At 40.4% G+C, this 27,318-nt stretch overlaps 1 protein-coding gene and 1 long non-coding RNA gene across 6 annotated transcripts in view; one reads left to right on the forward strand and one right to left on the reverse strand.

Annotated features, from left to right (window-relative positions):
* MET (MET proto-oncogene, receptor tyrosine kinase) overlaps nucleotides 1-27,318 on the reverse strand; it is a 92,330-nt gene that overhangs the window by 13,301 nt on the left and 51,711 nt on the right. For all 5 annotated transcript variants that reach the window (XM_064446878.1, XM_064446889.1, XM_064446898.1 and 2 more), the window contains 9 exons: nucleotides 24,507-24,667; nucleotides 23,213-23,315; nucleotides 22,884-23,020; nucleotides 19,922-20,086; nucleotides 18,965-19,064; nucleotides 10,077-10,295; nucleotides 4,120-4,266; nucleotides 1,974-2,130; nucleotides 519-659 (listed from right to left, as the gene is read on the reverse strand). In XM_064446878.1, the coding sequence (XP_064302948.1) occupies nucleotides 519-659; nucleotides 1,974-2,130; nucleotides 4,120-4,266; nucleotides 10,077-10,295; nucleotides 18,965-19,064; nucleotides 19,922-20,086; nucleotides 22,884-23,020; nucleotides 23,213-23,315; nucleotides 24,507-24,667 (1,330 nt within the window). The remainder of the gene's footprint in view (nucleotides 1-518; nucleotides 660-1,973; nucleotides 2,131-4,119; nucleotides 4,267-10,076; nucleotides 10,296-18,964; nucleotides 19,065-19,921; nucleotides 20,087-22,883; nucleotides 23,021-23,212; nucleotides 23,316-24,506; nucleotides 24,668-27,318) is intronic.
* On the forward strand, nucleotides 3,861-14,120 carry LOC135312557 (uncharacterized). The gene is made up of 3 exons (XR_010372150.1): nucleotides 3,861-3,922; nucleotides 6,355-6,582; nucleotides 14,015-14,120. It is a non-coding gene; the product is annotated as an uncharacterized LOC135312557 (long non-coding RNA).

Genomic DNA, 27,318 nt, shown 5'->3' on the forward strand with positions numbered 1-27,318 from the left:
GTCATACAATGTGCCATTTTATAAGAGGGGCATGAACAGATGAATATCAGTTTACAAAACTCCATGTCCCATGTTGGGCTGACAGAACTGCTTTATAATGACTGTGCGAAGTCACTGAGACACACTAAACTTAGAGCCACTCGATGCTATCCTTAAAAATCACTTTTTTCAGAGTGGATTTGCACATGATGTGATGGGTGTTATGATAACACAAAACGGTTATATCCACTAGCTCCTAATAAATTGTGGAGCATACTTGCAGAGAGTTTTTACTAATAGTATTTTATATATTCCTCCAACCTGAGTAAAAATCCTTTGCACCTTAATCTTGGGAAGCACCTGAGAAGCTCAGTTCAAATAGTAAGCCTGTGAGCACATGAAAGTCCCAAATAATGGACACAGACAAACCAGATGAGAAAATGAAATTAAGATATTGACCAAAATAGCTATCATCTGAAGATATATGAAAAGCAAGATGTATAAAATATCATCCATACAGATTCATAATAGAGGTGTACCTTCTAGAAAAGTTGATCTGTAGTCTACAGATTCGCTTGAAACCATTTCTGTCGTTGGACTTACACTCCTCGCGCTCACCAGCCTGTCCAGGTGAGGAGTATGCACTCTGCCATCATAGCGCACTAGGTCGCTTCCCAGATCTGAAGGGGGAGGAGAAAGAAATAATAGAATCATAGAACATCCTGAGCTGGAAGGGACCCACAAGGATCATCAAGTCCAACTCCTGTCCCTGCATAGGACAACCCAAAATTCACGCCATGCCTGAGTGTGTTGTCCAAGTGCTTCTTGAATATCGTCAGGCTTGGTGCTGTGACTGCCTCCCTGGGGAGCCTGTTCCAGTGCTCCACCACCCTCTGGGTGAAGAACCTTTTCCTAATACCCAACCTAAACCTCCCCTGGTACATCTTCCTGCCATTCCTTCGGGTCCTATTGTTGGTCACAGATCAGCGCCTGCCCTTCCTCCTCCCCTTGTGAGGAAGCTGCAGAGCGCTGTGAGGTCTGCCCTCGGCCTCCTCTTCTCCAGGCTGAACAAACCAAGTGACTTTACCTGCTTCTCATACGGTTTCTCTAAACCCTTCCCTCACTGCGTGGCCCTTCTCTGGACACTCTCTAGTAGCTTTATATCCTTAATGTACTGTGGCACCCAAAACTGCACACAGTACTTGAGGTGAAGCTGCACCAGCACAGAGTAGAGTGGGACAATCACCTTCCTCAACTGGCTGCAATGCAGGGCTTGATGCACCCCAGGACTCAGTTGGCCCTCTTGGCTGCCTGGGCACACTGTTGGCTTATGTTCAACTTGCCATCAACCAGAACCCCCAGGTCCCTCTCTGCAGAGCTGCTCTCCAGCCTCTCATTCCCCAGTCTGTATGTACATCCAGGGCTGCCATGGCCCAGGTGCAAAATCTGGCACTTACCCTTGTTAAACTTCATATGGTGACAGCCCAGCTCTCTAATTTGTCTAGGTCTCTCTGCAGGGCCTCTCTGCCCTCGAGAGTGTCAACAGCTCCTCCCAATTTTGTGTCATCAGCAAACTTAATTAGTATTCCTTCCAGTCCTGCATCTGAGTCATTTATGAAGACATTGAAGAGTACAGACATTAAAGAGTGCAGCCTGGAGGACTACAAGGCAACCAGATGATGCTGCAGTACTTGTGTTTCCACTTACTCAACCCCTCTTCCAAGGCTGATTGGGGAAGAGAAGTTACTAAGTATTCGTAATAGCTCAGAGTTCCTCCAAAATCCTTCTCCTTTAGGCATAGTGTGGCCCTTCACCCAGCTCAGGCAAGAGCCAAGGGCTGAAATGCATCTAAACATTGGACTTGATTGTGAAACCTCTGCTGACAGGTTACAACAGGGCATTGAATGGCAGTTAAGCAAAGCATAAATTGATGTCAGTTTTTAAAATCTAAGATATAAACCCAGAATTATTTGATGGAATTGACTACGACAGACCTTTAATTTGTTTCTTCTTCCTTCTCCAGAGGAAAAACAACAAAAAGATAAAAATTAAAACTGATGTTGAAATGACTCCAGCAATTAGTCCTGTGAAATTCTGATCTTGCCGGATCAGCACTTTTCCGATAACTGTTGACAAAACTTCTTGCTTCCACTGGAAAAAAACAAAGAAAAAAGACAAATAAGTAGTAGATTATTAATACTAAAGTATGAGCTGATGTATCCCATATGTATTGAATCCTGATTTTGTGATGCAGTACTGTGATAAGACACTGGGAGTGGAGAAATTATTATATTCGTGTGTGCTAAAGCAGGTCTACATTTTTATGATACATTACATGCCTTCAAGAGCTCTGCTAGTGACACATCTATGTATGTGCTACACCATACACACAGCACGCACTCACACATGCGCTCTGGATAAGAGTTTCACTGCTACCAGATGTTAATTCAAAATACTAAATTCACACTTTTACTCAGAGGGGGAAGGGAACTGTATGGGCCTATGGATATATGGGCTGAGATGTGTGTTAAAAAAAAATAGCCCAAATGTCTTTAATATGTGTCCTTCTGGCATAAATGTGCTGTAACATCAAACTCTCTCTCTGTTGACAGCATGCCTGCATTTTAGTTCCCAAGGTCACGTGAGCCTGTCCTTTGCCAGCTTCTATCTTGTCGACAGTTTAAAATAACAAAACAAAACAAAAAAAACAACCCCCAAAATCAACAACCAAACAAACACCAAGCAGCTAACAGGGCAAAACTGTTTTAGGTCACACAGCACTAGCTCAGTCAGTTGGAATGCATTTGGCCATCCTTTCTCCTCCTGTGGAATTCATTCCTCTGGGTACTGTAATGATGGATTTGCCCGTCAAAAGAGCAAATTTTCTTCTTCACTGGGCAGACTGCAATTTCTGAGGCTCCTTGTCAGTAAACAAGGAGAAACCTTATTTAACCCCTTTATGTTGTGTTCTTTTCTATGTAGGAAATACAGGTCACGTATATCTGTTTCTTAGAGGTTAAGGAAATATCACATCGCAGAACTGATTGAATGTAGTGCCAGTCCCGGTTGCATATGTAAAAATACAAACAGGTACGGAATGCAACATATGCACAGGTATTATATATAACTAGGCATTCACAGGTCTGGGAAACAGATTTGCCGAAAGGAGAAATGCAATTAATTTTATAGTTTGCCTGATACAGCCAAGAAATTTAATTTGTACATTTCAAAGTAAATTAATATTAAAATAAATTAATATTTTCTGTATTGATAAAGCAAATTAGTTACTACGATTTACTTAGGTTGCAGAAATAGCATTCATGTCCCAGGATCCTATTGAGATGAATGCCATAAAGAGAGAGAAAAAAATAGATGGTCTCTGCTCCAAAGAGCTTGCATAGACTTTGATCCTAGTCACACTTACATCACTGGCAAAGTTTCCACTGTTTTCAGTGAATCAGAGTTCATGACCATCAAGTTTCATAGTTTAAAGGTAATTCCCTTCTGCTGTGATTTTTCTTTTTCTTATTTAAAAACAATACAAAGATACTGAAAGATTTGTGTCTTATTCTACGAACCAGTAGGTCAAAACTATCTACAATTTAAATTTGCAGTAGCACTCATTCAGAGTGACTCTAGTGAGACCACCTTTAGAACAATTTTAGAACTCAAACATTTGTCCTAAGTGTCTGTATCTTACAAAAAGAATCAAAAGGAAATTCTAAAAAGCAGACAAAAAATTATTTCAGAAGACTGACTGCAGCAGAATTTTTTGCTCAAAAAAGGACTTGTGAGCTCCAAAGTAAACCTACTCCATTAATAGCTTCCCATTCTTCCCCACAGATTTCCTCTTGTGTTTGCATTAATAACTATCATTTTATTTCTGTGCTTAGTTTAGGTCCTGCTTTGTGCCTAAGGCTCCAGAAAGTCTCTGTGCAAACAGGTAATAACAATAATGATTATAATATTTCTTTTAAAATAGTTGATATGATTTGAATTTCCATCCCAAACAAACAGGGATAGAGATATCTGTGTGAACACAGGCTTAGGCTTAAATTTAAAGTTTATAGGTTCAATAGTGACACTGGGAATGATAATAAAAATGGCATTAATATCTCACGTGTGATGTGGCTGCCTCACCTCTATATTTAGCTCGCTGTTGGATTTCAGGAGATCGCTGGGAACTGTACACAGAATTGATTCTGACTGCAGGAGGAGGTTTTCGCAGCTTTTATTTCCAACTTTTAGCACCTCTCCTTTTACAGCTTCTGAATCAATATAATTTCCCTTGGAAAAAAAAAATCAATTTCATATTACATAACCATCTCATATATGTTATGGAGAAGTCCTTTTATTACCTTGGAAAATGTTTTTAATGGAAAAACAATGGTGAAATAAAAGACTAATGCAAATTTACATTGCCCTGTCAATATGCATGTATCAGGCTTTTTCATGTAAATGGGAGTTTGACAGACAAGCCAGAGGGGATGATAAAGTTTACGGATAAAATCTGCTGTCACTAATACTCATACAGTGCATACAGACTTCTAAAATTGTAAATTCCAAGGGTCCTGTTTAGATTTTTGCATGATTCACACAAGAAAGGAAGCATTATGTGACGCTGTTGTTTATACAAAACTGGCATTATATTGTCCACAAACTAAAGGCATCTCAAACATTTTGTTTTGCAAGTGGTTATGGTAGCAGGAGTGAAACTTTCAAAAAGAACTAATTAATTATAATCACAAAAATGCACAAATCTGTTAAAACCATATTCCATGGACCAAAGAGGAACAAACCCTAGTAAAGATGACAGCATGAAAAGTACATTCCCTGTTCAGAAAACCTGTTTTCACATCTCAGACTTGGATGAAATATTATTCCTTCTGGTATTGTGATAGTAGTGTCCAAAGGCCAAGTTCAGGATCTTTTGTGCTCAGGAGGGTATCAGTATTTAAGAAGCCGCTGTGCCCCATGTACAGCCCAGCTTAAGATAAGATGAAAGAACAGGCATATTCAGTGGGAGTAAAAGGGGAGAAGGGAGGATGGGGAGTAACACTAATACAAGCTATTTATGTGGGCTGGATCTGGGAGTTTCTCATGAGAAGGGAGGAAGACGTCATGGCTGACACTGCTATGAGGCCTCATACACTGGAAAGAAAACAAGAATCCCATTCTGAGGGGAAAACAAAAATCTTACTTTGGAATATGTTTTGGGTGTGCTGCAGAATCAGACTGAGTCCTGGGAAGATGTTAATAAAAATATAGGAGAGCCAGTTTAACATCCTCTTTTGACTGGCAATGCCACACTTCAGGTGAGTGCTTTTTAATTGCTGGCCAAAAAAGGCCATTTTGCACTCTATCTTCTGTCTACTTGGAGCCATTCTGTTTGGTGTTAATTAAGTAAATATTCAATGTTTATTGCATATTAGTATGGAGGCTTACTGCAGATTGTGAGCCATTCATATTCAGATCTTGCCTTTGAATGACGTACCTCAAAAGACTTGAGTGTGGGTCTTCCACATCCAGGGTAAATGTATTAATGGGGGCCACTCACCTCTGTTTTCCTTCTATACCAAATCTCAGAATTTTTTTCCACCAAAAATGACACTTATCCAAAGGAAAAAAAAATCATACTGACATTTCCTAAGGTGGTCCTTAGCCAGTTATAATGAAGACAGTAGTTATTACTTATAACCATTACCTTTATATTACCTTTAATATATTATAGTTTCAAATATATTCAGCATAATATCTCAATATATTAAGAGTTTCTAAACTCTTTCAGCAGCGGTTTTGCTCTTCTAAGGACCACAGATTTTGCCTATGATTTTAAGAAAAGGAGGAAACTGACTCCTCTGAGAACTGGGAAACAATATTTTCTATTTTAAAATGTGTGTTACCCCCTTCTTACTGAGCAATGCCCTTGCACGCAAGCTGGAGAAGCTAGTTACTGGACTGAGTAGCTGTTTCAAACCAATCTGATAGACCAACTACCTCACAACTTTAGAGAGATGGGAATAATTTGGGTGAAGGTCTAGAAGCAGTAGAGGGGCCACAAACCAAGGCATGGAAATTTTGAGATTGGTGTCAGAAGAATTCTTGAGGTTCCTAAGCAGAGAGAGTTGACCTGGGAAGAATGAAGAGTTACTGCAGGGGCAGAACTTCCATTTCAGCTTGCTCAGAAATACCAGGGTTTCCATATTGCACTCTCTTGGACCAGACACTGAGAAAAATGTAATTTTCTACGCGATGTGGAAGAAGGTTGAAAATAGAGTGACCTATATATAGATAAGAAGAGTTCTTTAAGATTTTCTCATAAAGAATGTGCTGTACTGGCTTAGAAATAGACAATTTAGTAAGTCTTGTGCTCAGTTTTAGGGCAGATGTGCCAGAGGAGAACCAAGATCTCGGACGTGATGTGTAACATGAAATGACAGTTGTGCTACTTATTTCTCTGGAGGAAGATTTATATTTATAACAACAACTTAGTAACCTAGCGACCCATTGCTAGGCCTCCTCTGGAAGCATGCACAGAGCCCCCGCACCAGTGTGGTGCACAAGCACAACCCCAGACCAGGCCAGGCCCCTGGGCAGACTCAGGTAAGAAGCTGTTTCTTTACTTATTTATTTGGTTTTTTTCTCACAGCTAGGACACACTGGGCCGTCAGCAGGCCAGCTTGCAGGTCTGGGTCAGTGGCTCCTGCAGGAGGCAGCAAGTAGACTCTGTCCTCTTGAGCAAACTCAGGCTTTGGTCATCCCCAACAGTGAAACACCAGAATTTCTCCTGCCCTGAGAGCTGCCCGTGTTGGCGGCAAACAGGAGCACTTCTGAAGTGGTGTCTTCACGGTGTTGAAGACAGAAGGGCCTCAAGCCACTCTGCCATGACCCCTCTGACTAGAGCACGGTGGGCAGAGGGACTTCAAGGAGCCACATAATTGGCAGAGGAAGACAGTGATAATGTGGGACCTTGAGAGGCTTGGTAGTGTGGAAGACAAAAGGGCTGGCACTGAAGATGAGAAGGGCTGGCATTCATGGCACACAGTGCCCCAACTGTGTTTTACATAGAAGACTTAATGTTTTCTTGTGTGTAACATTTTCTTACAAAACATCTTATGGTCAGCAGGGGAAACTGAACAGAACCTTTCAATCGGTACCCACCATCATCTGATGAAAGCCAAATATGTCACACTAGATTAGTTTGATTGAAAAACTTGTAATAAAAGCTCCCTCCGCCCCTCTGAAACTAATTAAGAAAAAGATAAAAGAACTTTGGTTCGGTAGAACAGACTGTTCACTGAAGCAAGCTGCCATTTAATTTCATGCTGAGCTTGCTTAATTACTGCACAAAATATGATCATGAGGCATGTAAACTTGTGTGTGTATATTTTTGAATGTGGGTAAGGGGCAAGGGAGAAGCGTTGCCAATATGGCTTGTGATGACCTTTTGGCTCCTGACTATAATTTCTGAAAGTCGCCTCTGTTTTGATAGAAGCATCCCACTATAACTAATTCTGTTTAGAGGAAGATGTTAAACTGGTGCTTGTTCATGCTTTGTTCTAGGAGACCAGCTTTCACTGATGTTATTCTCCAGTTGGTTGCTGGGAAATAACCAGAGCATTAGGCTCAGGTAGACATTTGCCTTGGGTGCCATGACGACAGGTGACATCAATACTACAAAATTGTTATTGTGGTCAGTGGTCAGTGGGACAGTCCTCAGCCAGCCCTTCTCATCTCAGTGGCTCCTTCCCAGCAATAAACAGCACTAGGGACTTCTTTAGGGAGAATAAAAGGTTCAAGAGTAAAAGAAGAAGAGTTTTTTTAAAAAAACAATTTTTAACCCTCAGTCTCTGGGAAGATTATGGAGCAAGTCCTCATGGAAGCCTTTCCACACAAAGGAAGAACAAGAATGTGCCAGCACAGGTTTCCCAAGGGTGGATTTTGCCTGAGCAGCCTGATTGCCTTCTATGCAGAGATGACTGGCTCTGTAGATGAAGGGAGAGCACTGGACAATGTTTAACTTGATTTTAGCAAGGTTTTACAGCACAATCTCTCCTAGCAATGAAAACCAATTGGGATGATATGGACTGGATGGATGGAAAGGTGGGTGAAAAACTGACTGGCCATCAGCGCAAATCTTAGAAGTCTTACAAGTGGTATTTGCCAATGGCTAATACTGGGACCAATGCTGCTTAAAATTTTTATCGACAACCTGGACAAAGGGACAGGATACACTGTCCTTGTGCTTTCAGATGACATAAAATTTAGGAAAATTACTGATACACTGGTCCACAAGGGTAAATGAGATAGCAGTGTGCCATTGTAGTGATGAAGGCTCAGCACATACTTTACTAGCAGCAAAGCCAGTAGATTGAAGGTGATTGTTCTCCTCTGCTCAGCACTAGTGAGGCCACACCTGGAGAACTGTGTTGAGTTTTGAAGCCCACGGAACAAGACAGATACTGACAAACTGGATGAAGTACAGCAGAGGGCCACTGAGATAGAATGGGAGCTGAAGCACAGGATGCACAATGCAGGGCTAGTGGAGCTGGGGTTTTTCAAGATGTAAAATCTCCGTTCTTGGAGATTTTCAAAACTTTTCTAGACAAGGACATAGGCAACCTGACCTAATTTTTAACTTAGCCCTGTTTTGAGCAAGGGGGTTAGACTACGAAGACCTCCAGAGGTTCCTTGCAATTTAAGTTATTCTATGATTCTTCCCAAATTAGTCTTCTTTCCAATTGGTTGATATGCATGACCTGGAAAATACTGGAAAACACTGCTGTCACTGCACAGAGGCACTGAGCCATGCAACAGCTATATATTCCCAGCTCTCTGTTGACCCGCACACTAGAACTCTTTCTAGCGTTTCTCCATAACTGAACGGGAGAATTGCTCTGCATTGAGGAAGGGTCATTACACGGCCACAAGTTCCAAGTAGAAAAACTAAACAAAAAAATAAAAATCAGACTGATTATTTTTTGAAATTTTCCCAACACACTTTGTGGAGACGGATCAATATTCAGAGAGTTTGACTGGAACGCACCATGGCTGACAGAGGCTCTAAGGTAACTCCCTCTGATTTCCTGCATTTCAGGAGCTGGCCGGCTGGACCATCTTGGGTCAAAGACCTAAGGGCTTCTAGATTTCATGGCTGTCATAAGGGAAAGGAGTTTTTTCTTACAGGGGTACAGAGCAGCTACACAAAGAGATTACCCCAGGATTAAGGCTGATTCTCTCCTGTAAAGCAGTTTTTTACAGATTATATTCTATATAAATAAAAGCCTATCTAAATTACATGTACATAATAATAAATTTTCAGAAATATTAATTGTAAATTAAAAATACATGTATTCATACTGTTTCTATTTGACTCTAGCTCAGAAAAGCACTAGATTTCAAGAGATTGGGCTCTTGCAAAATGGATTTAACTTTCTCTGAAGCACTCTAGGAGAGAAAAGCCTGTGCCTGCGATGGCCCCGAATTCCTAAGAGATGTTTCTCAGTGCTGTGTAGGCTATTCTCAGTGCTCTTTTAACAGGCACTCAGCATTAATTTTGCATTTTTCATGGATCCGTAAATATTTAGGCTACAGTGGTGACTGATCCTCATGGGTGACTTCGTGCATAGGCCAGATTTTTCTTCAGCTCTAGAGAGCCAAAGCCACTAGGCCATGTTCTGAAGGCAACTCCACATCTTTTGTGCGGAAGGACACAAAACCATGTGATAGTAAGAGCTGGGACTCGTGTACAGACCAGACACTTCAGGTTCTGGGCTGCTGGCCATGTTTAATCCTGAACTGGTGACACAGCTCATTGCAATTGGAAGCTGACGCAGTGTGGTCCTCCCATGAGGATGAGGAAAGCCCCTCTCCCACCCCAACTGATGCCAAGAACCACCCTGGTATATCTTTGTTTTCAGTTCTGCATCTCTTAAATTGTGAGAGCTGGGGACTGGGGTGAATACAGTACTGAACACACAGCTCTCTCTGTCCTTGCTTCCTTGGGGCTTCCTTTATTTCATCAAAATGTCTGTTCCATGCCACGCTGCTGATGTGCGCTTGCCAATAATTGAAAAATGTATTTCAGTGTTTCTTACCTTAATCTCCAGAATGTTTTGGTTGCCTCTTGAGATGAACACTGGCTTTTCAAAATGCTTAAATACAGGATTATTTACATAATCAAAATCAAAGTAGAAAGAGCTGACACCATCAAAAATAAAGAACACTTTGGTTACGAAGGGTGGTTGAAGATTGAAGGCTTTCAGTGAAGGAGTTGTACAGCAGATTATCTCTGAGCTAGAGCGGTGGCTACATGCCTATAAGAAAAAAGGAGGTAATTGGGGTAAGTACGTGCATAGGAAGTCACTGATGAACGTAACTGTTCTTTAACAATACACATATATTGAAAAAATAAACACCAGAGGTCTTGTTCTTCTTTAACGAAAGCAAAATCCTGATCAGTGCTACACAGCGTTTATTTAGAGCTGGGAGAAAAGTATAAAAACTTCATGTCAATGGTGTTTGCACTCTTGTTAAGGAAATGTTCAAGTAAACAAGCTTCCTGGCCTGATTGTTCACAGCACTTCTAAAGTAAATATTTTGCAGATAATTAATGGAAAATTATTTCCAAAGCCAAGGAACATCAGGAGGCTATCCTGATATACTGAGCTGTACTGGACACAAAGCAGCCACAATTCAGTTTATCCAGCCTATGCCAGAGTTACTGCCACATGGATTTCTCTTCCTTTTACACAACCATAGCAATAGCAAGGGACCAGAGACGAAGGTAAAAAATAGGGCCAATTAACCTGACTGAAATAGTGGAGAACAGAAGTAAAGCACCCCTTACCCACAGCATAGCTAAGCTGCTATGTTTCCAGAAAGGCACTATGGATGCTGTGAGAAAGTGCTTTAAAGCCAAAGCCATTGTGGGATTCTGGGCCACGAAAGCTCAGCAAAGTGTATCTTCTTTCTAAAAAGGAATGTGTAAAGCCCCAAACGTGCAGCATTTGGTGCTTAGGTACACAGGTGTCATGCAAGTCCCTCCTGGGAGTGCTGACTGAGGGATGTGCTTCACGCTGTGTCTCCTTGGACCAGCCAGGATGAAATGTTTGCCCCTCACTGCAGTGCAGGAGCTGCCTGACAATTGACATGAAGCCACGTTTGCCCCTCACTATGCCATTATTCCTCGTGAGGGCCTGCTCTGGAGGTGCTTCCTGGGGGAAAGCTGCTGGTGCACCCTACACTCCAGCAGACCTGCCAGAGCATGCTTTGTGCTGTGGGGCTGTGATCTAGCCTGAAATGTCTGGCCAGGGTGCTTCCCTCTGTCCCATACCGCCTTGACACAGGACTTGAGACAGACAAGATGGACCCAGGTCCTTCCTAAAAGGATTGCTCTCTTGCAAGCAAGGACAGCAGGGATTTGAAGGCATCCTGCTCTGAAGCTGAGTTTAGGCAGTTTGCAGGGATAATATGAATCCTTGCAGATGGGATTCATCTAGCCTGCCCAGACGCCTGCACTGGAGTTAGTTGTCTACACTGTTTTGACTATAGTCAAAAGAGGGAAAAATGCTCACCTAGAATGGGGTCCATCTGATCCATTTTAGACAACAGCTTTAATTAGATTAACGGTGCTCTAGAAGGGTCAACTTCTCTCTCTTGACTTGAAGGTTTCTATATGACTAATTTGATTATAATGTCAACAGCACATCTACAGTCATTGATGGGAGGCACGGTCAGTGCTGGGCAGCATCACGCAAACCGCAGAGTGGCTTATTTGTGACTGCATCGTGTACTCCCTTCACTGTGCCTCCCTTTCATGCTGCCTCCCATGGATATGGTTGAAGGACTTCTGGCACAGAGTTGCTCAGCTCCACAGAAGTATTTCTTTTCCAGCTGTATATACCTTCTGTAAGTAGTTCCCTGTACACTGTGCCCTGACAGCAGAGATTAAACTCTTTTTTTCAAAAAAACAGAATGGCTGACGTGCAGCCTGGTAGGAATGCGGCTTAGCTCCTAGGCGTGATAATTCTTTTATCTGTTCTATAAGAAATTTCCCTGGAAAACCAATGGTGCTGTTGAATACCTTTGCACATCCAGAGAAGGCCAAAAAATATAAATTTTTCTGTTTGGTTTTTCAAATTGGCTCTCATTATAAAATGCTGCCTGAAGGAGCTGTGAAATTAGTTTACATTTGTCTCTAATAGGCTAAATTAATGCAATGTAATTTTGCTGTTTCAAATCAGTGACATAACTGTTCAAGCTATATCAGTTATATACTCACATTAGCTTGAAAAGTGGGATTAAATGAGCTACCTACAAATCAGCACTTTTTCTTATCACCACAGCAATTCATGTTTCTGTGCATAATATTGTGAAATCTCAAATCTGCCAAGGGAAACATTTTCAAGGCTCTGAAACTGAGCACTAGAGTTTTTGAGCTTTACTACAAGGGTTACATGTCTGTGAGTTGTGAGTTTGGCACCCAGTTAAATAATTAGGTGCAGCTCTCAGTGGTGCTAATGGGACTTGCACCTGTGTAACTAACAGTCCGTTTAGCACAAATTCAGAAATACTTGTGTATCCCTCATAACAACAAGGTAATCTGTGGGACGTGAGACAAGGCAGAATTTCGCTCCAATTGCTTACCATATTAGACTGTTTGTTCCTCTTTTGAATACCTTGTTATACACTGTTTACCATATCTCAGGCTTTGTTATATCACATAGATCTAGAAATTCATTTGAATCAGTATGGTAATAATAAGATGCATCATTAGTATAATGTATGATTAAGCCATACTTTTCCATGATATATGAATATTTGTAAAGTTATCTATCATATTGTGTCGATTCTAAAAAGGGATTACAAAAATATATGTAATTATAAAACCAAATATGTCCCAGGTAATCATTATATTTATTTGATTAATGTAAATTCATTAGACGACTTATCTACTGTAGAGTAGTGATGTCCTTTAAATGAATAGCAGTGGTATTCATAACTTTGTTTGTGGCTATCTATTAGAATCAGAGACTTTACTTTATCAGGCTGGTCTCTGAAGAAGAAGCTTTCAGAAAATGATAAAAATCTAATAATACTCTTTGGAGGGGATGCAATGTGACTGATTGGTAAGGTCAAGAAAAATCTTATTTGCAATGCCCTTATTGGTACATGATTTGACATGACATTTTTACCTTGAAATTGGTTTTAGCAATTGAAGAATATGACGGTTTAGTTTTCAAGAAATATTGGATTGAGGATCTATAAGAAAAAAACCCTCTAATTCAATCTATTGCCTTCTCAATTAAGATACTGCCTATCACCCAGCACCTTTAACTTTTATTTAATTAGGCTTTAAAGCACATTCACTTTAAAAGCTAAGCTTACATTATTCTTGTGACTATAATCTACATCTGAAGACAATAAGGAAGAAAAGATGTAAAATATATGGAGCATTTCACAAGGATAAGTAAATACTATACCCCAAAGGGAATAATAATCCATTGCATAATGCATATGACTCATCACTTAAAGGTAGGTATTCTTGTTTCATTTGTAAAATATGACCCTTGAGGCAATTAATTCAAACCTGACCTACAGAATCTGAACTTCGGTGCCCAATTCAATTTTTTTTCATCTGATAGAAAAACAGGAAGAGTATGAGGGAGGATCTCTGAGCTCCAGAGGTCTCCCAGCAGCTGACCCAGATAAGAGAGGGGCAGTTGGATGTGTATTAGAGGATCTGTAGCAGTCAGAAGGGAGAAAAAGGCCAATTTGTCCTTTCATAAAAAGTAAACTTTTGGAGTTCCAGAGAAGAATGAAAGTTGAATGAGGTTAAAGACAGACCAGGAGGCTCTCCAACCATCTTTGCCAAGGGACGATTTCTTAATAGAAAGAGTTGAGAATTCAGGTCTGACCTGAGGAAAGCTTATTCAGAAGGCTTTTTATGTAGGTGAGAAACTCAGCAGTGACACTCAAGCAGGGTATCTTGAAGATTCTTCAGAGAACTCATTCGCTTTTGTTGCTGTTTCAGGTAGTGCAATGAATGGACTTAATGGATTGGTAGCGTTTTTATTCTAGTTGTGTTCTTCGATGAAGCCATGGGAGGTGATGCTTCCAGTCTATCAGATCATTGGACCAGAAGGTAGAGTAAAACCTCTCTTGCTTCTGGGTCTGACAGCCAGCTCTTCACACAGCACAACCAATACTGACTGGGAGTCTAAATTCCTCCCTGGGCTTGGGATGGTCAATGTACCTGCTAGCACCATGTCCCTGGCACCCTGGAGATTTCACGGCGTGGGCTTTTCCCTGACACCCCCTGATGCACTCTTTCCTTGCTAGGAGATGTGCATGAGCTGTAGATTCAGCACAGAAAGAAAGGCCAAGGGTTCCCCTCTGTGAGGGAAACTCTGCTGGGTTTCTGTGGCAGCTTTACGCCACAGAGTCAACACCAATAGAGGCACCAACCCTGAGTGTCTTCAGATAGGTAGTCAGGAATATCTCAGTAATCACACACTCAATAATCACAGTTCCTAGGGAGTTCCTTCTATTGTTATTTAATAAATCTAAGGTAGACACTCGCAGGTGAATTCTAGGCATTTTGATGAGCATTATGAGTATGGATTGCCCATGGACTTGTAAACATTGAAGGAAGTTTAGGGTATTTTAAAATTTTCCTGTAATACAGCAGGAAATGGCATCTAGCAGGAAGCAATTAAGAATTACTAAAGATCATTCAAGAGACCAATTACTGAAGAGATAATTAAAAGTCTGTGGCAAGAGATGACCTTGCATAGCAACAGGGTCAGTTGTTGAAGGTCATGCATTAAAAGGTGCTTCTCCCTAATTTTGCAACCTTGCATATCTTGGGACGTTCATGGTTAGAAGAGATTAAACAGTGGGAATCCAAATTAGTTAATGGATGGAATATTAAAAGTCCTACAGCAAAGGATCCCTGAACAACTACTTGTTCACCATTGGGGAATCAATGCAAAGTACAGGTTTTCAAAGAGAAAATATTGGCCTCAAATGCTTCTGAAGCAGAAGAATCGTCTAGCATGACTTATAGCAGAGGTTAGAAGACACATATTTTGTAAACAGGCTCCTGATCAAATGCTATTCCAAACTGTGCGAAGCTTTTTTACAGGCACAATGAAAAGTGAAAGGAAGGAATGAGCTGCTTCCCTCCTTGTACACCTCACACAGGAACTGGATATGTTAGCAGAAATGAGAGGGCTTCTGTATCCTTATGCATTACCTAGAGCTGTCGGGAATTTATGCAGCACTGCCTAAATTAATATCTTTTGTTCCTAGTCAGAAAAAATGGTCAAAAGAACTCATGAAATAGAAATTAAAAAGAAACACATCACAAGTATTGGAACATATGGTTCAATAACTCTCAAACTTTTTTTCCACTTGTTGAAACGCCAAATTTGAAGAAGGAAAAATGTATTATTTTGATAGTGTTAATATAGAATGTAATATAAACACAGTATTGAATAATTTAAAGGAAATTTAAATAAATATGAAATGAAAATGATGAAGTTGAAGGAAGGCATTTTTGCCTTATAGAAGAAAAAGTTTCAGAAATATTGAACTTCAAACATGAAAGCTGAAAAGCTCAAGTTAAATATTTCTTCTACAGGGGGCTGACATATCACCCCCAAAACTTTTCAGTCTCAGTCAAACTGCGTTTCTTATGGGGAGTTGTTCCAGATGAACTTTTTTACCAGTTGTACCACTCATCTCTTCCACTGGGATGGATAGAAACAGGCAGAGAAGAGCAAATGCCCCAAGGTGTGTCAGCTGGCTCTGCACCCTGAGGCTTTGGCATGTAGAGCATCCCCAACAGCTCCTGCTGCTTACAAAAGTGACCCTCCACTCACACTGTGACTCCATCAGGGCTCTAGGCCACAATTAAGCCTGAGGGAGTGAATTAAGGGTCTGGGGACAGATAGCTGACAGGAATAAGCGAGACGTTTTTTAAATCGGGCACCACCAGTTTTAGACCAATGGGAGAGGGTCTGTGAGGTGGCAGAAAGGAGGAGCAGAGCTCTAGGAAACAACACTTACCAGGAGAATTTGGAGTGGTTTGGTTTATTTTAACTGTAAAAGAGAAAGGCTGAATCATAATGTAGTGCAAATATGTAAAATTAGCAAGAGAGACTGGTAATCTGTTGTTTGTGTCCACTGAGGGTTAAACAAGAAGATAGCTAATTAGCAGCTAGGATTTGGGTTAATTATTAGAAAGAAGTCTTTCCAAACCACTAGGTAAGCAGGTAGAGCAGCTCTCTCCAAAGCTTGTTTAAGCAAGGTTGTGAAATTTCTTTTACAAGAAGCTTTAATAACAGCCTAGACAAATATCTGTCAGGCAGTGGTCTGCGTACATTTGCTCCTGCCGCAGGGAAGCAGGCCAGGCTAGGTCTTTGTGGTCCCTCCCAGCTGCACTTTCCTTTGATGCTTTGGGATGTGTTTCAGTGCTGGCTTTGGTTTTCCCAAGAGCCAGAGTTTCTGAGTGCTGACAAAAGCAGCTTCTTGGAGGAAGCTGGTGAGAGAAAACTGAAATGAAAAAAAGGTCTTAAATAACAATTTAAGAAAATGACTCAGCTCTCCTCTCCCAAACTAAGGAAGCAAAAAGATATATAACCTCAGATACTGGGCTTCTTGATCATTTTGGTTTGTATTGTACTGTTTGTCTGGGTTTGGTCTATTCAGGACCACAACCTGTTTTCTCCTTTGTAAATGGGATAGCTGGTCATTGCAGTACTCTGGATCCCTGCTGGAAATAGTTCCTCATCATTGTTTATTTTTGTAATGACTGACTGGGTGAAAGTTTGTTTTTTTGGCATATCACTCATGCATAGGACCCAGAATCTCCAGAGCAGGATGGGGCAGGCTGTAGCCATAGGCATCCTCTGCCAAGTAATTTCCTCAGTTACACAGTGCAATCTTGTTTTGCCACTTATAAATCTTCCCCTTCTCCCTGAGAACTAATATTGTCCCTTGAGAAATAAGCTCAAGGTAAAGACTAGTGGCAGAACAAATGGCAAGCAGAGTTGGCCTGCCACAAAGGCAGGGAAAGCCACCAAGTGCCAGAAGCCTTTAATTTCAATAGAGCAAAATATATTACTTGGGCAGTGTCAAAGTATAAACCACTCTGGATTATGATCTGTTTAAGGCTATATTCCACCCTCTGTGCAGGGAGAATGAATTTGTGTACAGCTGCTTTTACACTGGGGCAGGTTCTTAGAGATCAGCAGTGGTGGAGGACAGATAACCATATGGAAAAGGAGGGTCAGACCTGCCTCTTCTTATGTGTTGGCAGATACCATGCACACTGCAAGGTATGAAAAGAAAAAGAACAAGGGAGATAATTCTGACTGTCTATGTCCATGTCTTTTTTCAATAGCACTGCTCAAAGGAAAGGTTGCTTCCCCGTATTTGGGGGGAGAGAGTAAACTCTACAGTGTTCATTGCCTGGAGTTGCCAGTCACTTTTGGACAGTGGATTTAGTTATTTAAAACTTCCAGTTCTTTAAAATCTGTTCGAATTCTAAGGAAGTCCCAAATATTTGATAAGCCAGGTATGCAGAATCAGGGCCTAAAGAGAAGCAATATTGCATATTCTCATGGGGGAACAGAGAAAGCAAGTGAACGATCTTTATTTGGAAAGAAAGGTTGCTCAAATCCACGCAAAGCAAAAGCTAAAGAGCTGATTTCAGCAATGATCTTTTCTTTGGAAATCTTTTGTACTTACAAATAATTGTGCCCACATTACTCAAAACTTAGTAAGTTGTGAGTTGGGTTGATTTCACTGAAATGTTTTGCTTTCCGACTCATGGGTAAAGTGTCTTTTCGGTAATGTTGAATGCTGTGTTTCATTGCAGGGCCACTGATTTTCAGATTAAAATCTGAACCCATTAGATTACAAGCCACGATTACATCCAGCTAAAATTCAGGTCCTGATACTCATAATATTATACAAATGAGGATCATGAAGAATATTATGACCTTGAGGCTAGAAAAGACTGCAAATTTGCAGACATACCGTTTAAAATGCTTTGAGCAAACATAGGCCTAATACTTAGAATTCAATACAGGAAACAGTGTATGATGATCATTAGAAATAAGCTGAGAATTTGAGCAGTAACGTAGCATGTAGTAAAGAGTGTAGGTCAATTTAGCTTCAGTTAGGCTAAACAGACCTTACAGGACAAGAAAATGTTGGAGGTGAAAGACAAATGTGTAGGCAAAAGCTTACTTAGCCAATAAATGTCATCTTTGTCTTATAAAAATTAAAGTAGATCACATGGTCATATCTGAACACCTTATTTAGATTTAGATACTGTGTATTATCAACTCAGGTAACAAAAGAAGGCTCAGAGCCCTGACTGACCTTCTGTTCATGCAGAGGTACCCAACTGTAAAAGCCCAAACCTCTCTTAAAACATAGTTGCTCAGCTTTGATAAGTTAGGAAAGATTTGCCCAACAGGTAATTTTGCGATCAGAAATTCTTCAAAATAATACTTACTTTTGCTTTTACATATTTACTTTTCCTCTTTTTTTGATGCTTGTTCATTTTCATTTTATATCAACAGTCACCATTTGAATATATTTCCTACCTACCACAGTAGCACTGGAACTTGCCATGTAATCTGGCATTCCTGTATTGCATTGTTCCGTGTTTAGTCACTGAGTTTGCATTGTTCAATTGCAATATAAAAATCTTGTTATCAGATACTGTAAAAGCCTTATTTCTTTGGAAGAGGTTCCTTGGAAACTGTTATTCTACCCCCAGCTTAATTTCAAATTTGTTATTGAGTTTTGCCTATGCAGTGGAAAGGTCTGTGCAGAAAACACCAAAATGCCAGTGGAAGCCCTGAAGTTTCAAGGCAAAAATCAAAGTATTTTGACTAAAAAATCTGTGCCATTCACCACACAAAGATGACACGATAACAGATTGTCTTCTCCAAGACTGACTCACCACAGAGAAGTTCATTCCCAGTTTAGGTACAGTAATCACCATCTGAGGAAAGCACACTGAGTTCAAGTTGATTCCCTGAGCTGTGATTGTACTTCCACCACTAAGAAAAATTTTAAAAAAAATATGAGTAGGTTATGATATATCTGCTATGATAACCTTAATCACAAATTATATTTTAGAGTAAATGACAACATAAAACCAGAATTAGGGATATATGGGGTGAATGCAAATACCTAGCTCTGAGCAGTAAGATTATTTTTCTGGGAAACAAATTTTATACTTGCTATAACAACTAATCAAATACAAGAAAAGAAAAATAATTTTTAAATCGTGGAATGCCAGGATATAAAACAAATGCGTACATTTTAAAGGCGGGTGTATACTTGTACTTAGCATTTGCTAACTTATTTAACTTATTGCTTTCAGTGGTGCTGAAAAAGGTGCCTCTTTTACCGCTGACATTTTTTTGGCAAAGGGAGATGGCTTGGATTAGAGCTACTGAGACCATAAATATGTCACTTAAAAACATACACATACTACCATACATATATATTCATAATATTTATGTAGCGCTGGATTTAGACTATTTTAAAATCCATTTGCTCTCCTGAGTACTGCTGACTTGTCACATTAAATGATTTTCCTCACTAATCAGTGTAATGTCCAGATGCAGTACAGGAGACACACTTAGCTGTACAGTAGGTATCTCAGCAGGACATCACAGGTACGCTCAGCAGCAGCTAAGAGTTAAATCACATAAAGAAAAGAGGTGCCCTTCCCCCTTCTCCTTCACCTCTGAAAGGAAATGATCTGCCCTCTGCAACTGTACCATAATAGAAGCAATTGGCATGGCAGATAGAGATAAAAATGCAATTTCTTTCGATAGATTGCTGCGCAGCGTAGCCATTCTTCTTTCATTCATTACTTTTCTTATTTCTATAAGAAACTTTTACTTACCTAAGAAAAGATTTGGCCGGATGAATTTTTAAAACAACGGGGTCTTCTCTGTATGTGAAATGACTGCTTGCATCTCGAATAGCTTCGTCGATTCCGACCCTCACGTGGTATTCCTGGGGAATTCGCTGTGCCGGAGTATAGCACTCCACAGTGCTCACTGATATGCTGGAAGGACAGAAAAAGGCTTGCTTGTCAGCATTGTAAAACATGTACTTGGTTCAAAACGCTGTCCTTCAGTGAGCCCCAACCCTCCCTACTGATGTGCTTGTAAAAAAACGTCATTGATTCCCACATGGGATGATCATAATACAACAAATAAGCATGGCGTGAGGAAGAAACAGGAACACCACTGCTTAGGCTCAGGATTCATCTTAATGTGTTTGGCTTGCACTTTGCCTGCTGGTAGGTGTCTCCCCAGTGCTGGTGACAGCCATGTCAGGCCCTGCACTCTGCGAAGGCAGCTTCCAGCCTGGAAAACAACAGCACGCTCCAGGTCTAAGAAGAATTACTTGTTCTGTTGTAACCAAGGGATAACATCTTTCTCTTTCTGATCCACAGGATTTACCCGGTGTTAAAAACATCAAGAAAAGGTGCTGGTGGGGAATGTACCAGCATGTCAGAGATGTCCTGCCCGGGGGCACCTGCTGACTCCAGGTGCCGGTGAGGGGCAGGCAGAGGGCAAGGAGAGGGAGGAGAAGATGAAAATTCAGGAAGAGGTGGCTGCATTCAGCACAGCAGAAGAGTCTCTGGGATATTCACCTTTCCCATGTTCTCTCATGCTTGGCCCTGGAAGTCCTCCTCCTACACTGAACTCAGTGGATGAGTGGGCAGCGGATGGGTGAAGGATCCTGAAGCTTGAAGCACATGAAGTGCAGCGGCAGGGAGCAGGGCACATCAGAGGCAACAGTAACAACGGATTGGAGAAGCAAATGTAACTCTACCATCTGGTTTCATTGATTTGGGCCCAACCACATCCAGGAGCCCTCCAAGTGAGGCCGATCTCAAAGGATGTGAGAGACCGCCTCCAAATTAGGCAAAAGGGGCATTTGCTGCCACTTCTGAAGCTTTCCAGGAAGGTGGGTTTCACCGTGTGCTGTAGGGGTTAGTGATTTTTTTCCTATGTATCTGGAAGCTTTATACCATCTTTTAAAGGAATAAATAAACCCTTGATCTAGTTGCCCTCAGAACCAGGGAAAGCTGCCAGTTTAGATAGAGAAATACCTGCCTTGAGAAACTGGCTAAGACCTGTGTAGAAGTCTCCAGACAACTTGGCTGGTGAGAAAGCAGCGTGCTGGGGATGCTTACTGGATAAGCCCCAACTATGGTTTGATACCTAGAAGTCCAACTGACCAAAGAAGATGTCTGCCTCTGAGCTGGCTGTTATCTCACCCCCAGAGTCGATGTCTCAAATGGATCAGATGAATCATTCCCAAAACGTTTATATATTTATCCATTAGTTGACCAGGTGAGATGATGACATCAATAAATGCCACCCTAAACTATTAAGTAGCTACTGAACAGACGTGCTGAAGATCTTGTTAGTGATTAAGTATTGGACTTGAATACCTAAATCCCTTTCTTGATTTAGTAAGCTGATTTGATCAAGAGCATACAATAAATCATTTAGCAGCAAAGACTAAAATTTAGCTCTCCTGACTTTGAGTCTGACGTTAACCTATAAGCTATTGCTTCCCCACGTATTCCCCATGTGTTTCACCACTACAACTTTCCATAATCGTTAGGAGAGACTCAAAATTTAGAAGAGTTACTGGACATCCTGTTCCTGGGACACAGTGGGCCAGATTCTGCCCTTGGCCACAGAGGTGAAAATTCTGGAGCCAGCCTGCTGTACCTGAAAACAGGACAAAGCAGGATTTGTGCCATGGTAGAATGGCTACCAAATTCAGAACACTAATATCCCCATAGCAGAGATTCTGTGCTTGGTATTTAACATTTATATTCAGCTGGGATTGAAGGCATTTCTACACAGAGCATGTCAAAGATTCCTGACTGAGCTCCTACTGGATCTGGTACAGAGCCACAAGAAATTCTGGCTTAATCCTCAAAACAAGTTGATATATACCAGGAAGAGTCCCAGACTGATGCTGCCTCTGGTTTGGAGGCTGTTCACTGATTGTACTGCAGAAATAGCTTCTCCTCTGCACGGGACACACTTTCCCACACTGGCCAGGTTTCCACCGAACAAACCACCTGCACCCACTGGACACTTGCTGGTTGCTGCTGCGTGAACAGCAGCTCTTGCTAGTTAGTAATGAGAGAGGGCTGAGTGTGTGGGAGTTGGGGTGACAAAAATGATGGGAAACAGGCAGTTTCTAGTCCATTAGAAGCCGATTTGCTACTTCTCTATGCAACCTTTTAATGAGGTTAATGAAGGCATTACAGAATAAACAAGTCTTCTAGGGAACCACAGTCCCTTCTAGGACCCTTTCAGACATCCTCAACTCAGGATGTTGTCCAGAACTGAATGGTTATTGCAGTATCAATTCTCTGATATGTAACACAAGGAGAGGAGGGCAATCACAGAATCACAGGTTGGAAGGGACCTCAGGGAACATCTAGTCCAGCCTTTCTAGGAACAGCACAGTCTAGACAAGATGGCCCAGCACACCATCCAGCCAAATCTTAAAAAGTGTCCAATGTGGGCGAGTCAACCACTTCCCTGGGGAGATTATTCCTATGGTTGACTGTCCTCAGTGTGAAAAATTTCCCTCTCCTGTCCAATCGGAATCTCCCCAAGAGCAATTTGTGTCCATTCCCCCTCGTCCTCTCCATGTGACTTGTAAAAAGGGAGTCTCCATCTTCTTTGTAGCTACCCCTTAAGTACTGGTACATGGTAATGAGATCCCCAATGCACATTTGTGGTTTGGGTTTTTTTAACACCAAGACATTTTAATCAAGCCATTTCAATATTAAAGACAACACTTTTTAGTAAATACATTACCTTTTCAGGGTGCATGGTTTCTCACCAACAAAAATCCTTCTGTATTTTCCACTGTTTAGGTATTTTCCAGCTACAGTTAGCAATGTTCCTCCAGATTTGGGGCCATAGGTGGGAGAGATACTTGTTATTACAGGATTCTGAGGGAAGGTAAAAATAAGAACAGTGGATTGTTCAATTATTTTCAAAATCTCAAGAGGAAGAATCTTAAAACATTTCCATGAAGAAAACAGGAATATAGAATTACCATACTGGATTGGACTCACAAGGAATCTCCTTCCAGTTAATATTAAAGCTAATTTTGACAGTAAAGTTTTAATCACAGTGCTTACCACGTACGAAAATGTATTGAATAGTGTTTTGCCGTGTCCAACAGAAACACTACTGGATATATTAAAACTTGGAATTTTTGCAGCAGGAACTGTGCATTCCAGCCTTTTGAAAACAAGGAAAAAAAAAAAGGAGTTACATTTTTTTACTGGCTTGATTTTTTTTGTATTAAAATATAACCACTTCAGACTCATAATAATGGAGGATCCATACTAAACAAATCATTAATCTATGTGCGTCAGGGACATTTCAGAAATAACAACTAAAAGATCTGTGGTCATCTTCTTTAATACTAAATATAAACACTGTGGTGTTTATACTTGGCCAGAGAAAATAATTTTAGAATATCAGATAAATTATAGAAAAAAGAAGCATGCTAGAGAAAACAAATACCTCCCATTCAATGGCTGAGTTGTTTTTTGGAATTTTCCTTTAGTGCCAAATTTTGGCAGACAACAGGATTAGAAAAAATACATCACATACACAAGTTTGTTGTATAAATTTAAATATTACCAAAAACTAAACTTGAACTTTTTTGGCAGCATGTGTCAATGTGCCATCACATTTATACCATATCATATATGAGCTAGCTTCCTTAAATCATTTTGTTTGCATTAAGACTGTTCAGAAGAGCAGTTAGGAGAGTGCTCAGTACTTCTGGAGGGTGATCTTTTTGCTGCTGTATATATGAATAGGGAAGCCATGCCATTGCTTTGCTAGTAGATAGTCATATGCTTTGAACTGAGAGAGGATATTCATTGAGCTTCCTATTTCTTCAAGATAACAGCTGGAATAACCTCTGCCTTAAACTTAAGCCATTATCCCACTGTCTCAAATACTTATTTCTGAGGAGGAGGAGGAAGGGTGCAGCTGAGGGTCATAAGCCTCTGGATGACAAAATACCTGCATCTTCTCACATTTCTCTCCAGCAGCTTCACAGATCAGGAAGGCGGAGGTGACATAACTGAGCTCAGCAGGATCCTGGCCAAAGGAACCTGCCCCCTTTTCAAACCTTTGAATAGTTTTGTTCTTGCCAGCTCCCACAGATGTTGAACAGTATTTCTCAGACAAACCAGAAAAAAGCTGCTGCAGGAGCTATCAGCATTAACTAGATTTATTTGATCTCTATTTTGAGCACTTTTTTCTTGGGGAGCTTATCAAACCAAGTGATTGTTTCCTGTTTGAAAATTCAGAATCAGAGATGACACTTCTAGACTGAATGTTTATATCATAAAAAAATCCGTACCGCATAAAGAACATATGTGTAAGAGGAAATCCATATTTTAGGTTTCTTACTTGTTTTTGTTGCTAGATTTTGCTTCCAGAGCACAAATTTGTCCTCCGATATGGACTACTGTATTTTTTAATTCAAATCTATTATTTTTGCTGAATCCAAAGTCCCATCCACACAGTGTCAGTTTTGTCCCGCCTTCTAAAGGAGCGCTGCTTGGGAGAATCTGTTGAAAAAAATCCTGTGCTAGTTACATCAGGTTTTCTTGAACTTCAAATGGAGTTAAAGAATGCGCAAAGGAATAATTTTAGAAAAGCATGTCTTCTGGTAGACTTTGTCCTACCATTCATCTTAATTGTTCTTCACCTTTCATTTGTCACATTATGAGCTTTCTCTGACAGAAGCAATAAATAACAAAACCTATACTAGAAAGCTTTGAAGGATAGTGTTTAGGGGCACTGAACAAGCTGTGCATTGTAATAGTTTTTTAAATCCTGCCGTTCTTGTCTTTCACATCTTATTTCTGGCATGTTAAACATACAATGTACTTATTTTGTTAGAAGCTGAATGCTGAACACAAAAGATCCCCAAAATGACCATTTTTTGTCAGCTTGATGAAAGTCAGGTTCAGAGTGAAGTAGCTTCAAAGACACCAAAATCCGATATCGCGGTGACTGTGATAAAGTTAACGTGACTTCTGCTGTTCTTTCCTTAAATCTTTTACATTTGGTCACCTCTAATTCCAAGTTAAAAATAAACTACCCCTCAGAAACACAGACAATCTACAAAGGAAATGTTTTTTTTTTTTTCTGTATATTGTAAATTGTCCTGTAAAATATAACAATGGTGGGAAAAATGTAGGAACACTATAGAAGTCTTACAAAACTCAGTAAAAGTACTGGTCAGTACTGCCAGTTAAAAAAATAATAAAGACGACATTGGTTCAGGGTTTATGGGGACTTTTAACAATACTGCATAATTCTTCAAACATACCAGTACCACTGGACAAACAACAACAACAGACTGTGGTCATAGTGCCTAAATGTCTTAGACTTAATGCTTTAGTGACAGTAATTTTGCCCCTAAAATGCAATACAGCTGTGCCTTTCAAAGGACCCGACTTCATTTTCAAGCTGAAAGGAAAGTGTTTGAGAGATACTTGGCTATTATTTCATCTGGAAATCCAGTAAGACAGCACATTTCTTTTCAACTCTCTTGTAGCTATACTTCAAGACTCTCACAAATGAACTATTGTAGATAGAAAGGCAGCTGAAGAATACTTCAAAAGAATTATACCATATATTCTATATGGGGAAATTTACTGCCCCCATTAGAAAGCAGACAAAGAGTCTGATCTAAAATGCACTGAAGTCAGTAGGAATCTTTCCTAGTTTAATGAGCTTTGAATCAGCTCTCAATGAGCAAAGAAGAGGGAACCTATGCAGGAACAATACTTTTGCACAAATCCCATAAAAAGGGAGTGATGCTCACACAGCCACTGACACACAACACTGCAGCTAAGAGCATGGAGCAGTACTGTGTCCCGTGGACTCTGTGCTATTCCCAAGTTTAACTTTTCCTTATTTCTGTGTTTTTTTCCTTCGAAACCTGGACTGACTTCAGATCCTAGTTTTCCACTCTACTTAATATCTCAGCACCCTATCTATTTCTGGAATAACAAAACCCTAGCAGAAACAGAAATTGCTCTGTGGGGGTACAGGATGTCTTGATGTTTTGTACAATAACGTACAGACGTGTGGCATTCAAAGAGTTTGAAATGTAATCTATAAATTAGCAAAATAAGGACGTTAAAATCAGGCTTCACAAAGACATACAGAATAAAAACCTAAGGCACTTAACTGGTTTTGAGTGATCTTATCTGCCAAAGGAAACTTGTGATAGCAGTCCATGTACCTCAATTCAGGGAGAGTAAAAGTATTTACTACATTCTGCCAGCAAATTTAGGAGGCAATACCTCTAAGTAGATACCAAAAAATAAACCAAATCTTAAAACTTTTCTGTTAAAGTTCTGCAGAAATTCCCCCAGAGTGTTTTTATTCATGTCTTTAGTTTGGTTCCATTTGTTTTGTACGACGAAACCTCAAATGTGGTTTCCCAGACTTGTTCCTGGGAGACGCGACAGGAATGAATAGTGAACCTTCCTAGACTTTGAACTGAGGTCTACCTAGTCATCTTCTGTGTGCTTACATCAGACAGGTAGTAACAGAAAAGTAATTAAAACCCAAATCAGTTATAAATGCCATGAAATTCAGGATTCAAAATTTCTCTATAGCAGGGAAACTCCACTGATAACACAGAGCAAGTCCTGCTGCAAGGCCTGCCATTCTGCTTGTCCCTGCTGCTCTCTGGGCTTTGGATTAAGGGAGAGAAAGTGTACTTTTCTTCTTCTTTTTGGAAAAATTTAAAGCATTCTGTTTTCCTTTTGTTTATGTTGACAGCCATTATGCTAATATCCACTCACATACTTTATAAATTGGTGGAAGAAAGTATCTATTTGTTAAAGTTTCAACACCCTGTTCATTTTAATTAGGAGGCAAGAACATGTACAGGACACGTGAAATTTCCAGCAAAACCTCCAAGCTAAACAGGCAGCAGAAGGCCTGATGTTCTTGATATGTCCAAGTCAAAAGCCAGCTAAAATAACTCACTTTAAAGACAACAGTAAACCATATCAGGTTTTTAACCACAACAAAGAATGAAAAGCGAGACCAATTTATTTCTTCTTTTACGCCATTCACCTTTCAGCGCAACCTGAACGCCACATGCAGATGCCTGCAATTTGTTCCAGCACCAAGTGATCTCCAAGGAGACTCCCTCAAGTCCCCCGGCTTTCCTCCAGCACTGCTTGTCCAGGCT

This window comes from Phalacrocorax carbo, chromosome 1 (genome assembly GCF_963921805.1).
Source record: "Phalacrocorax carbo chromosome 1, bPhaCar2.1, whole genome shotgun sequence".
In the NCBI taxonomy this organism is placed as follows: Eukaryota; Metazoa; Chordata; class Aves; order Suliformes; family Phalacrocoracidae; genus Phalacrocorax; species Phalacrocorax carbo.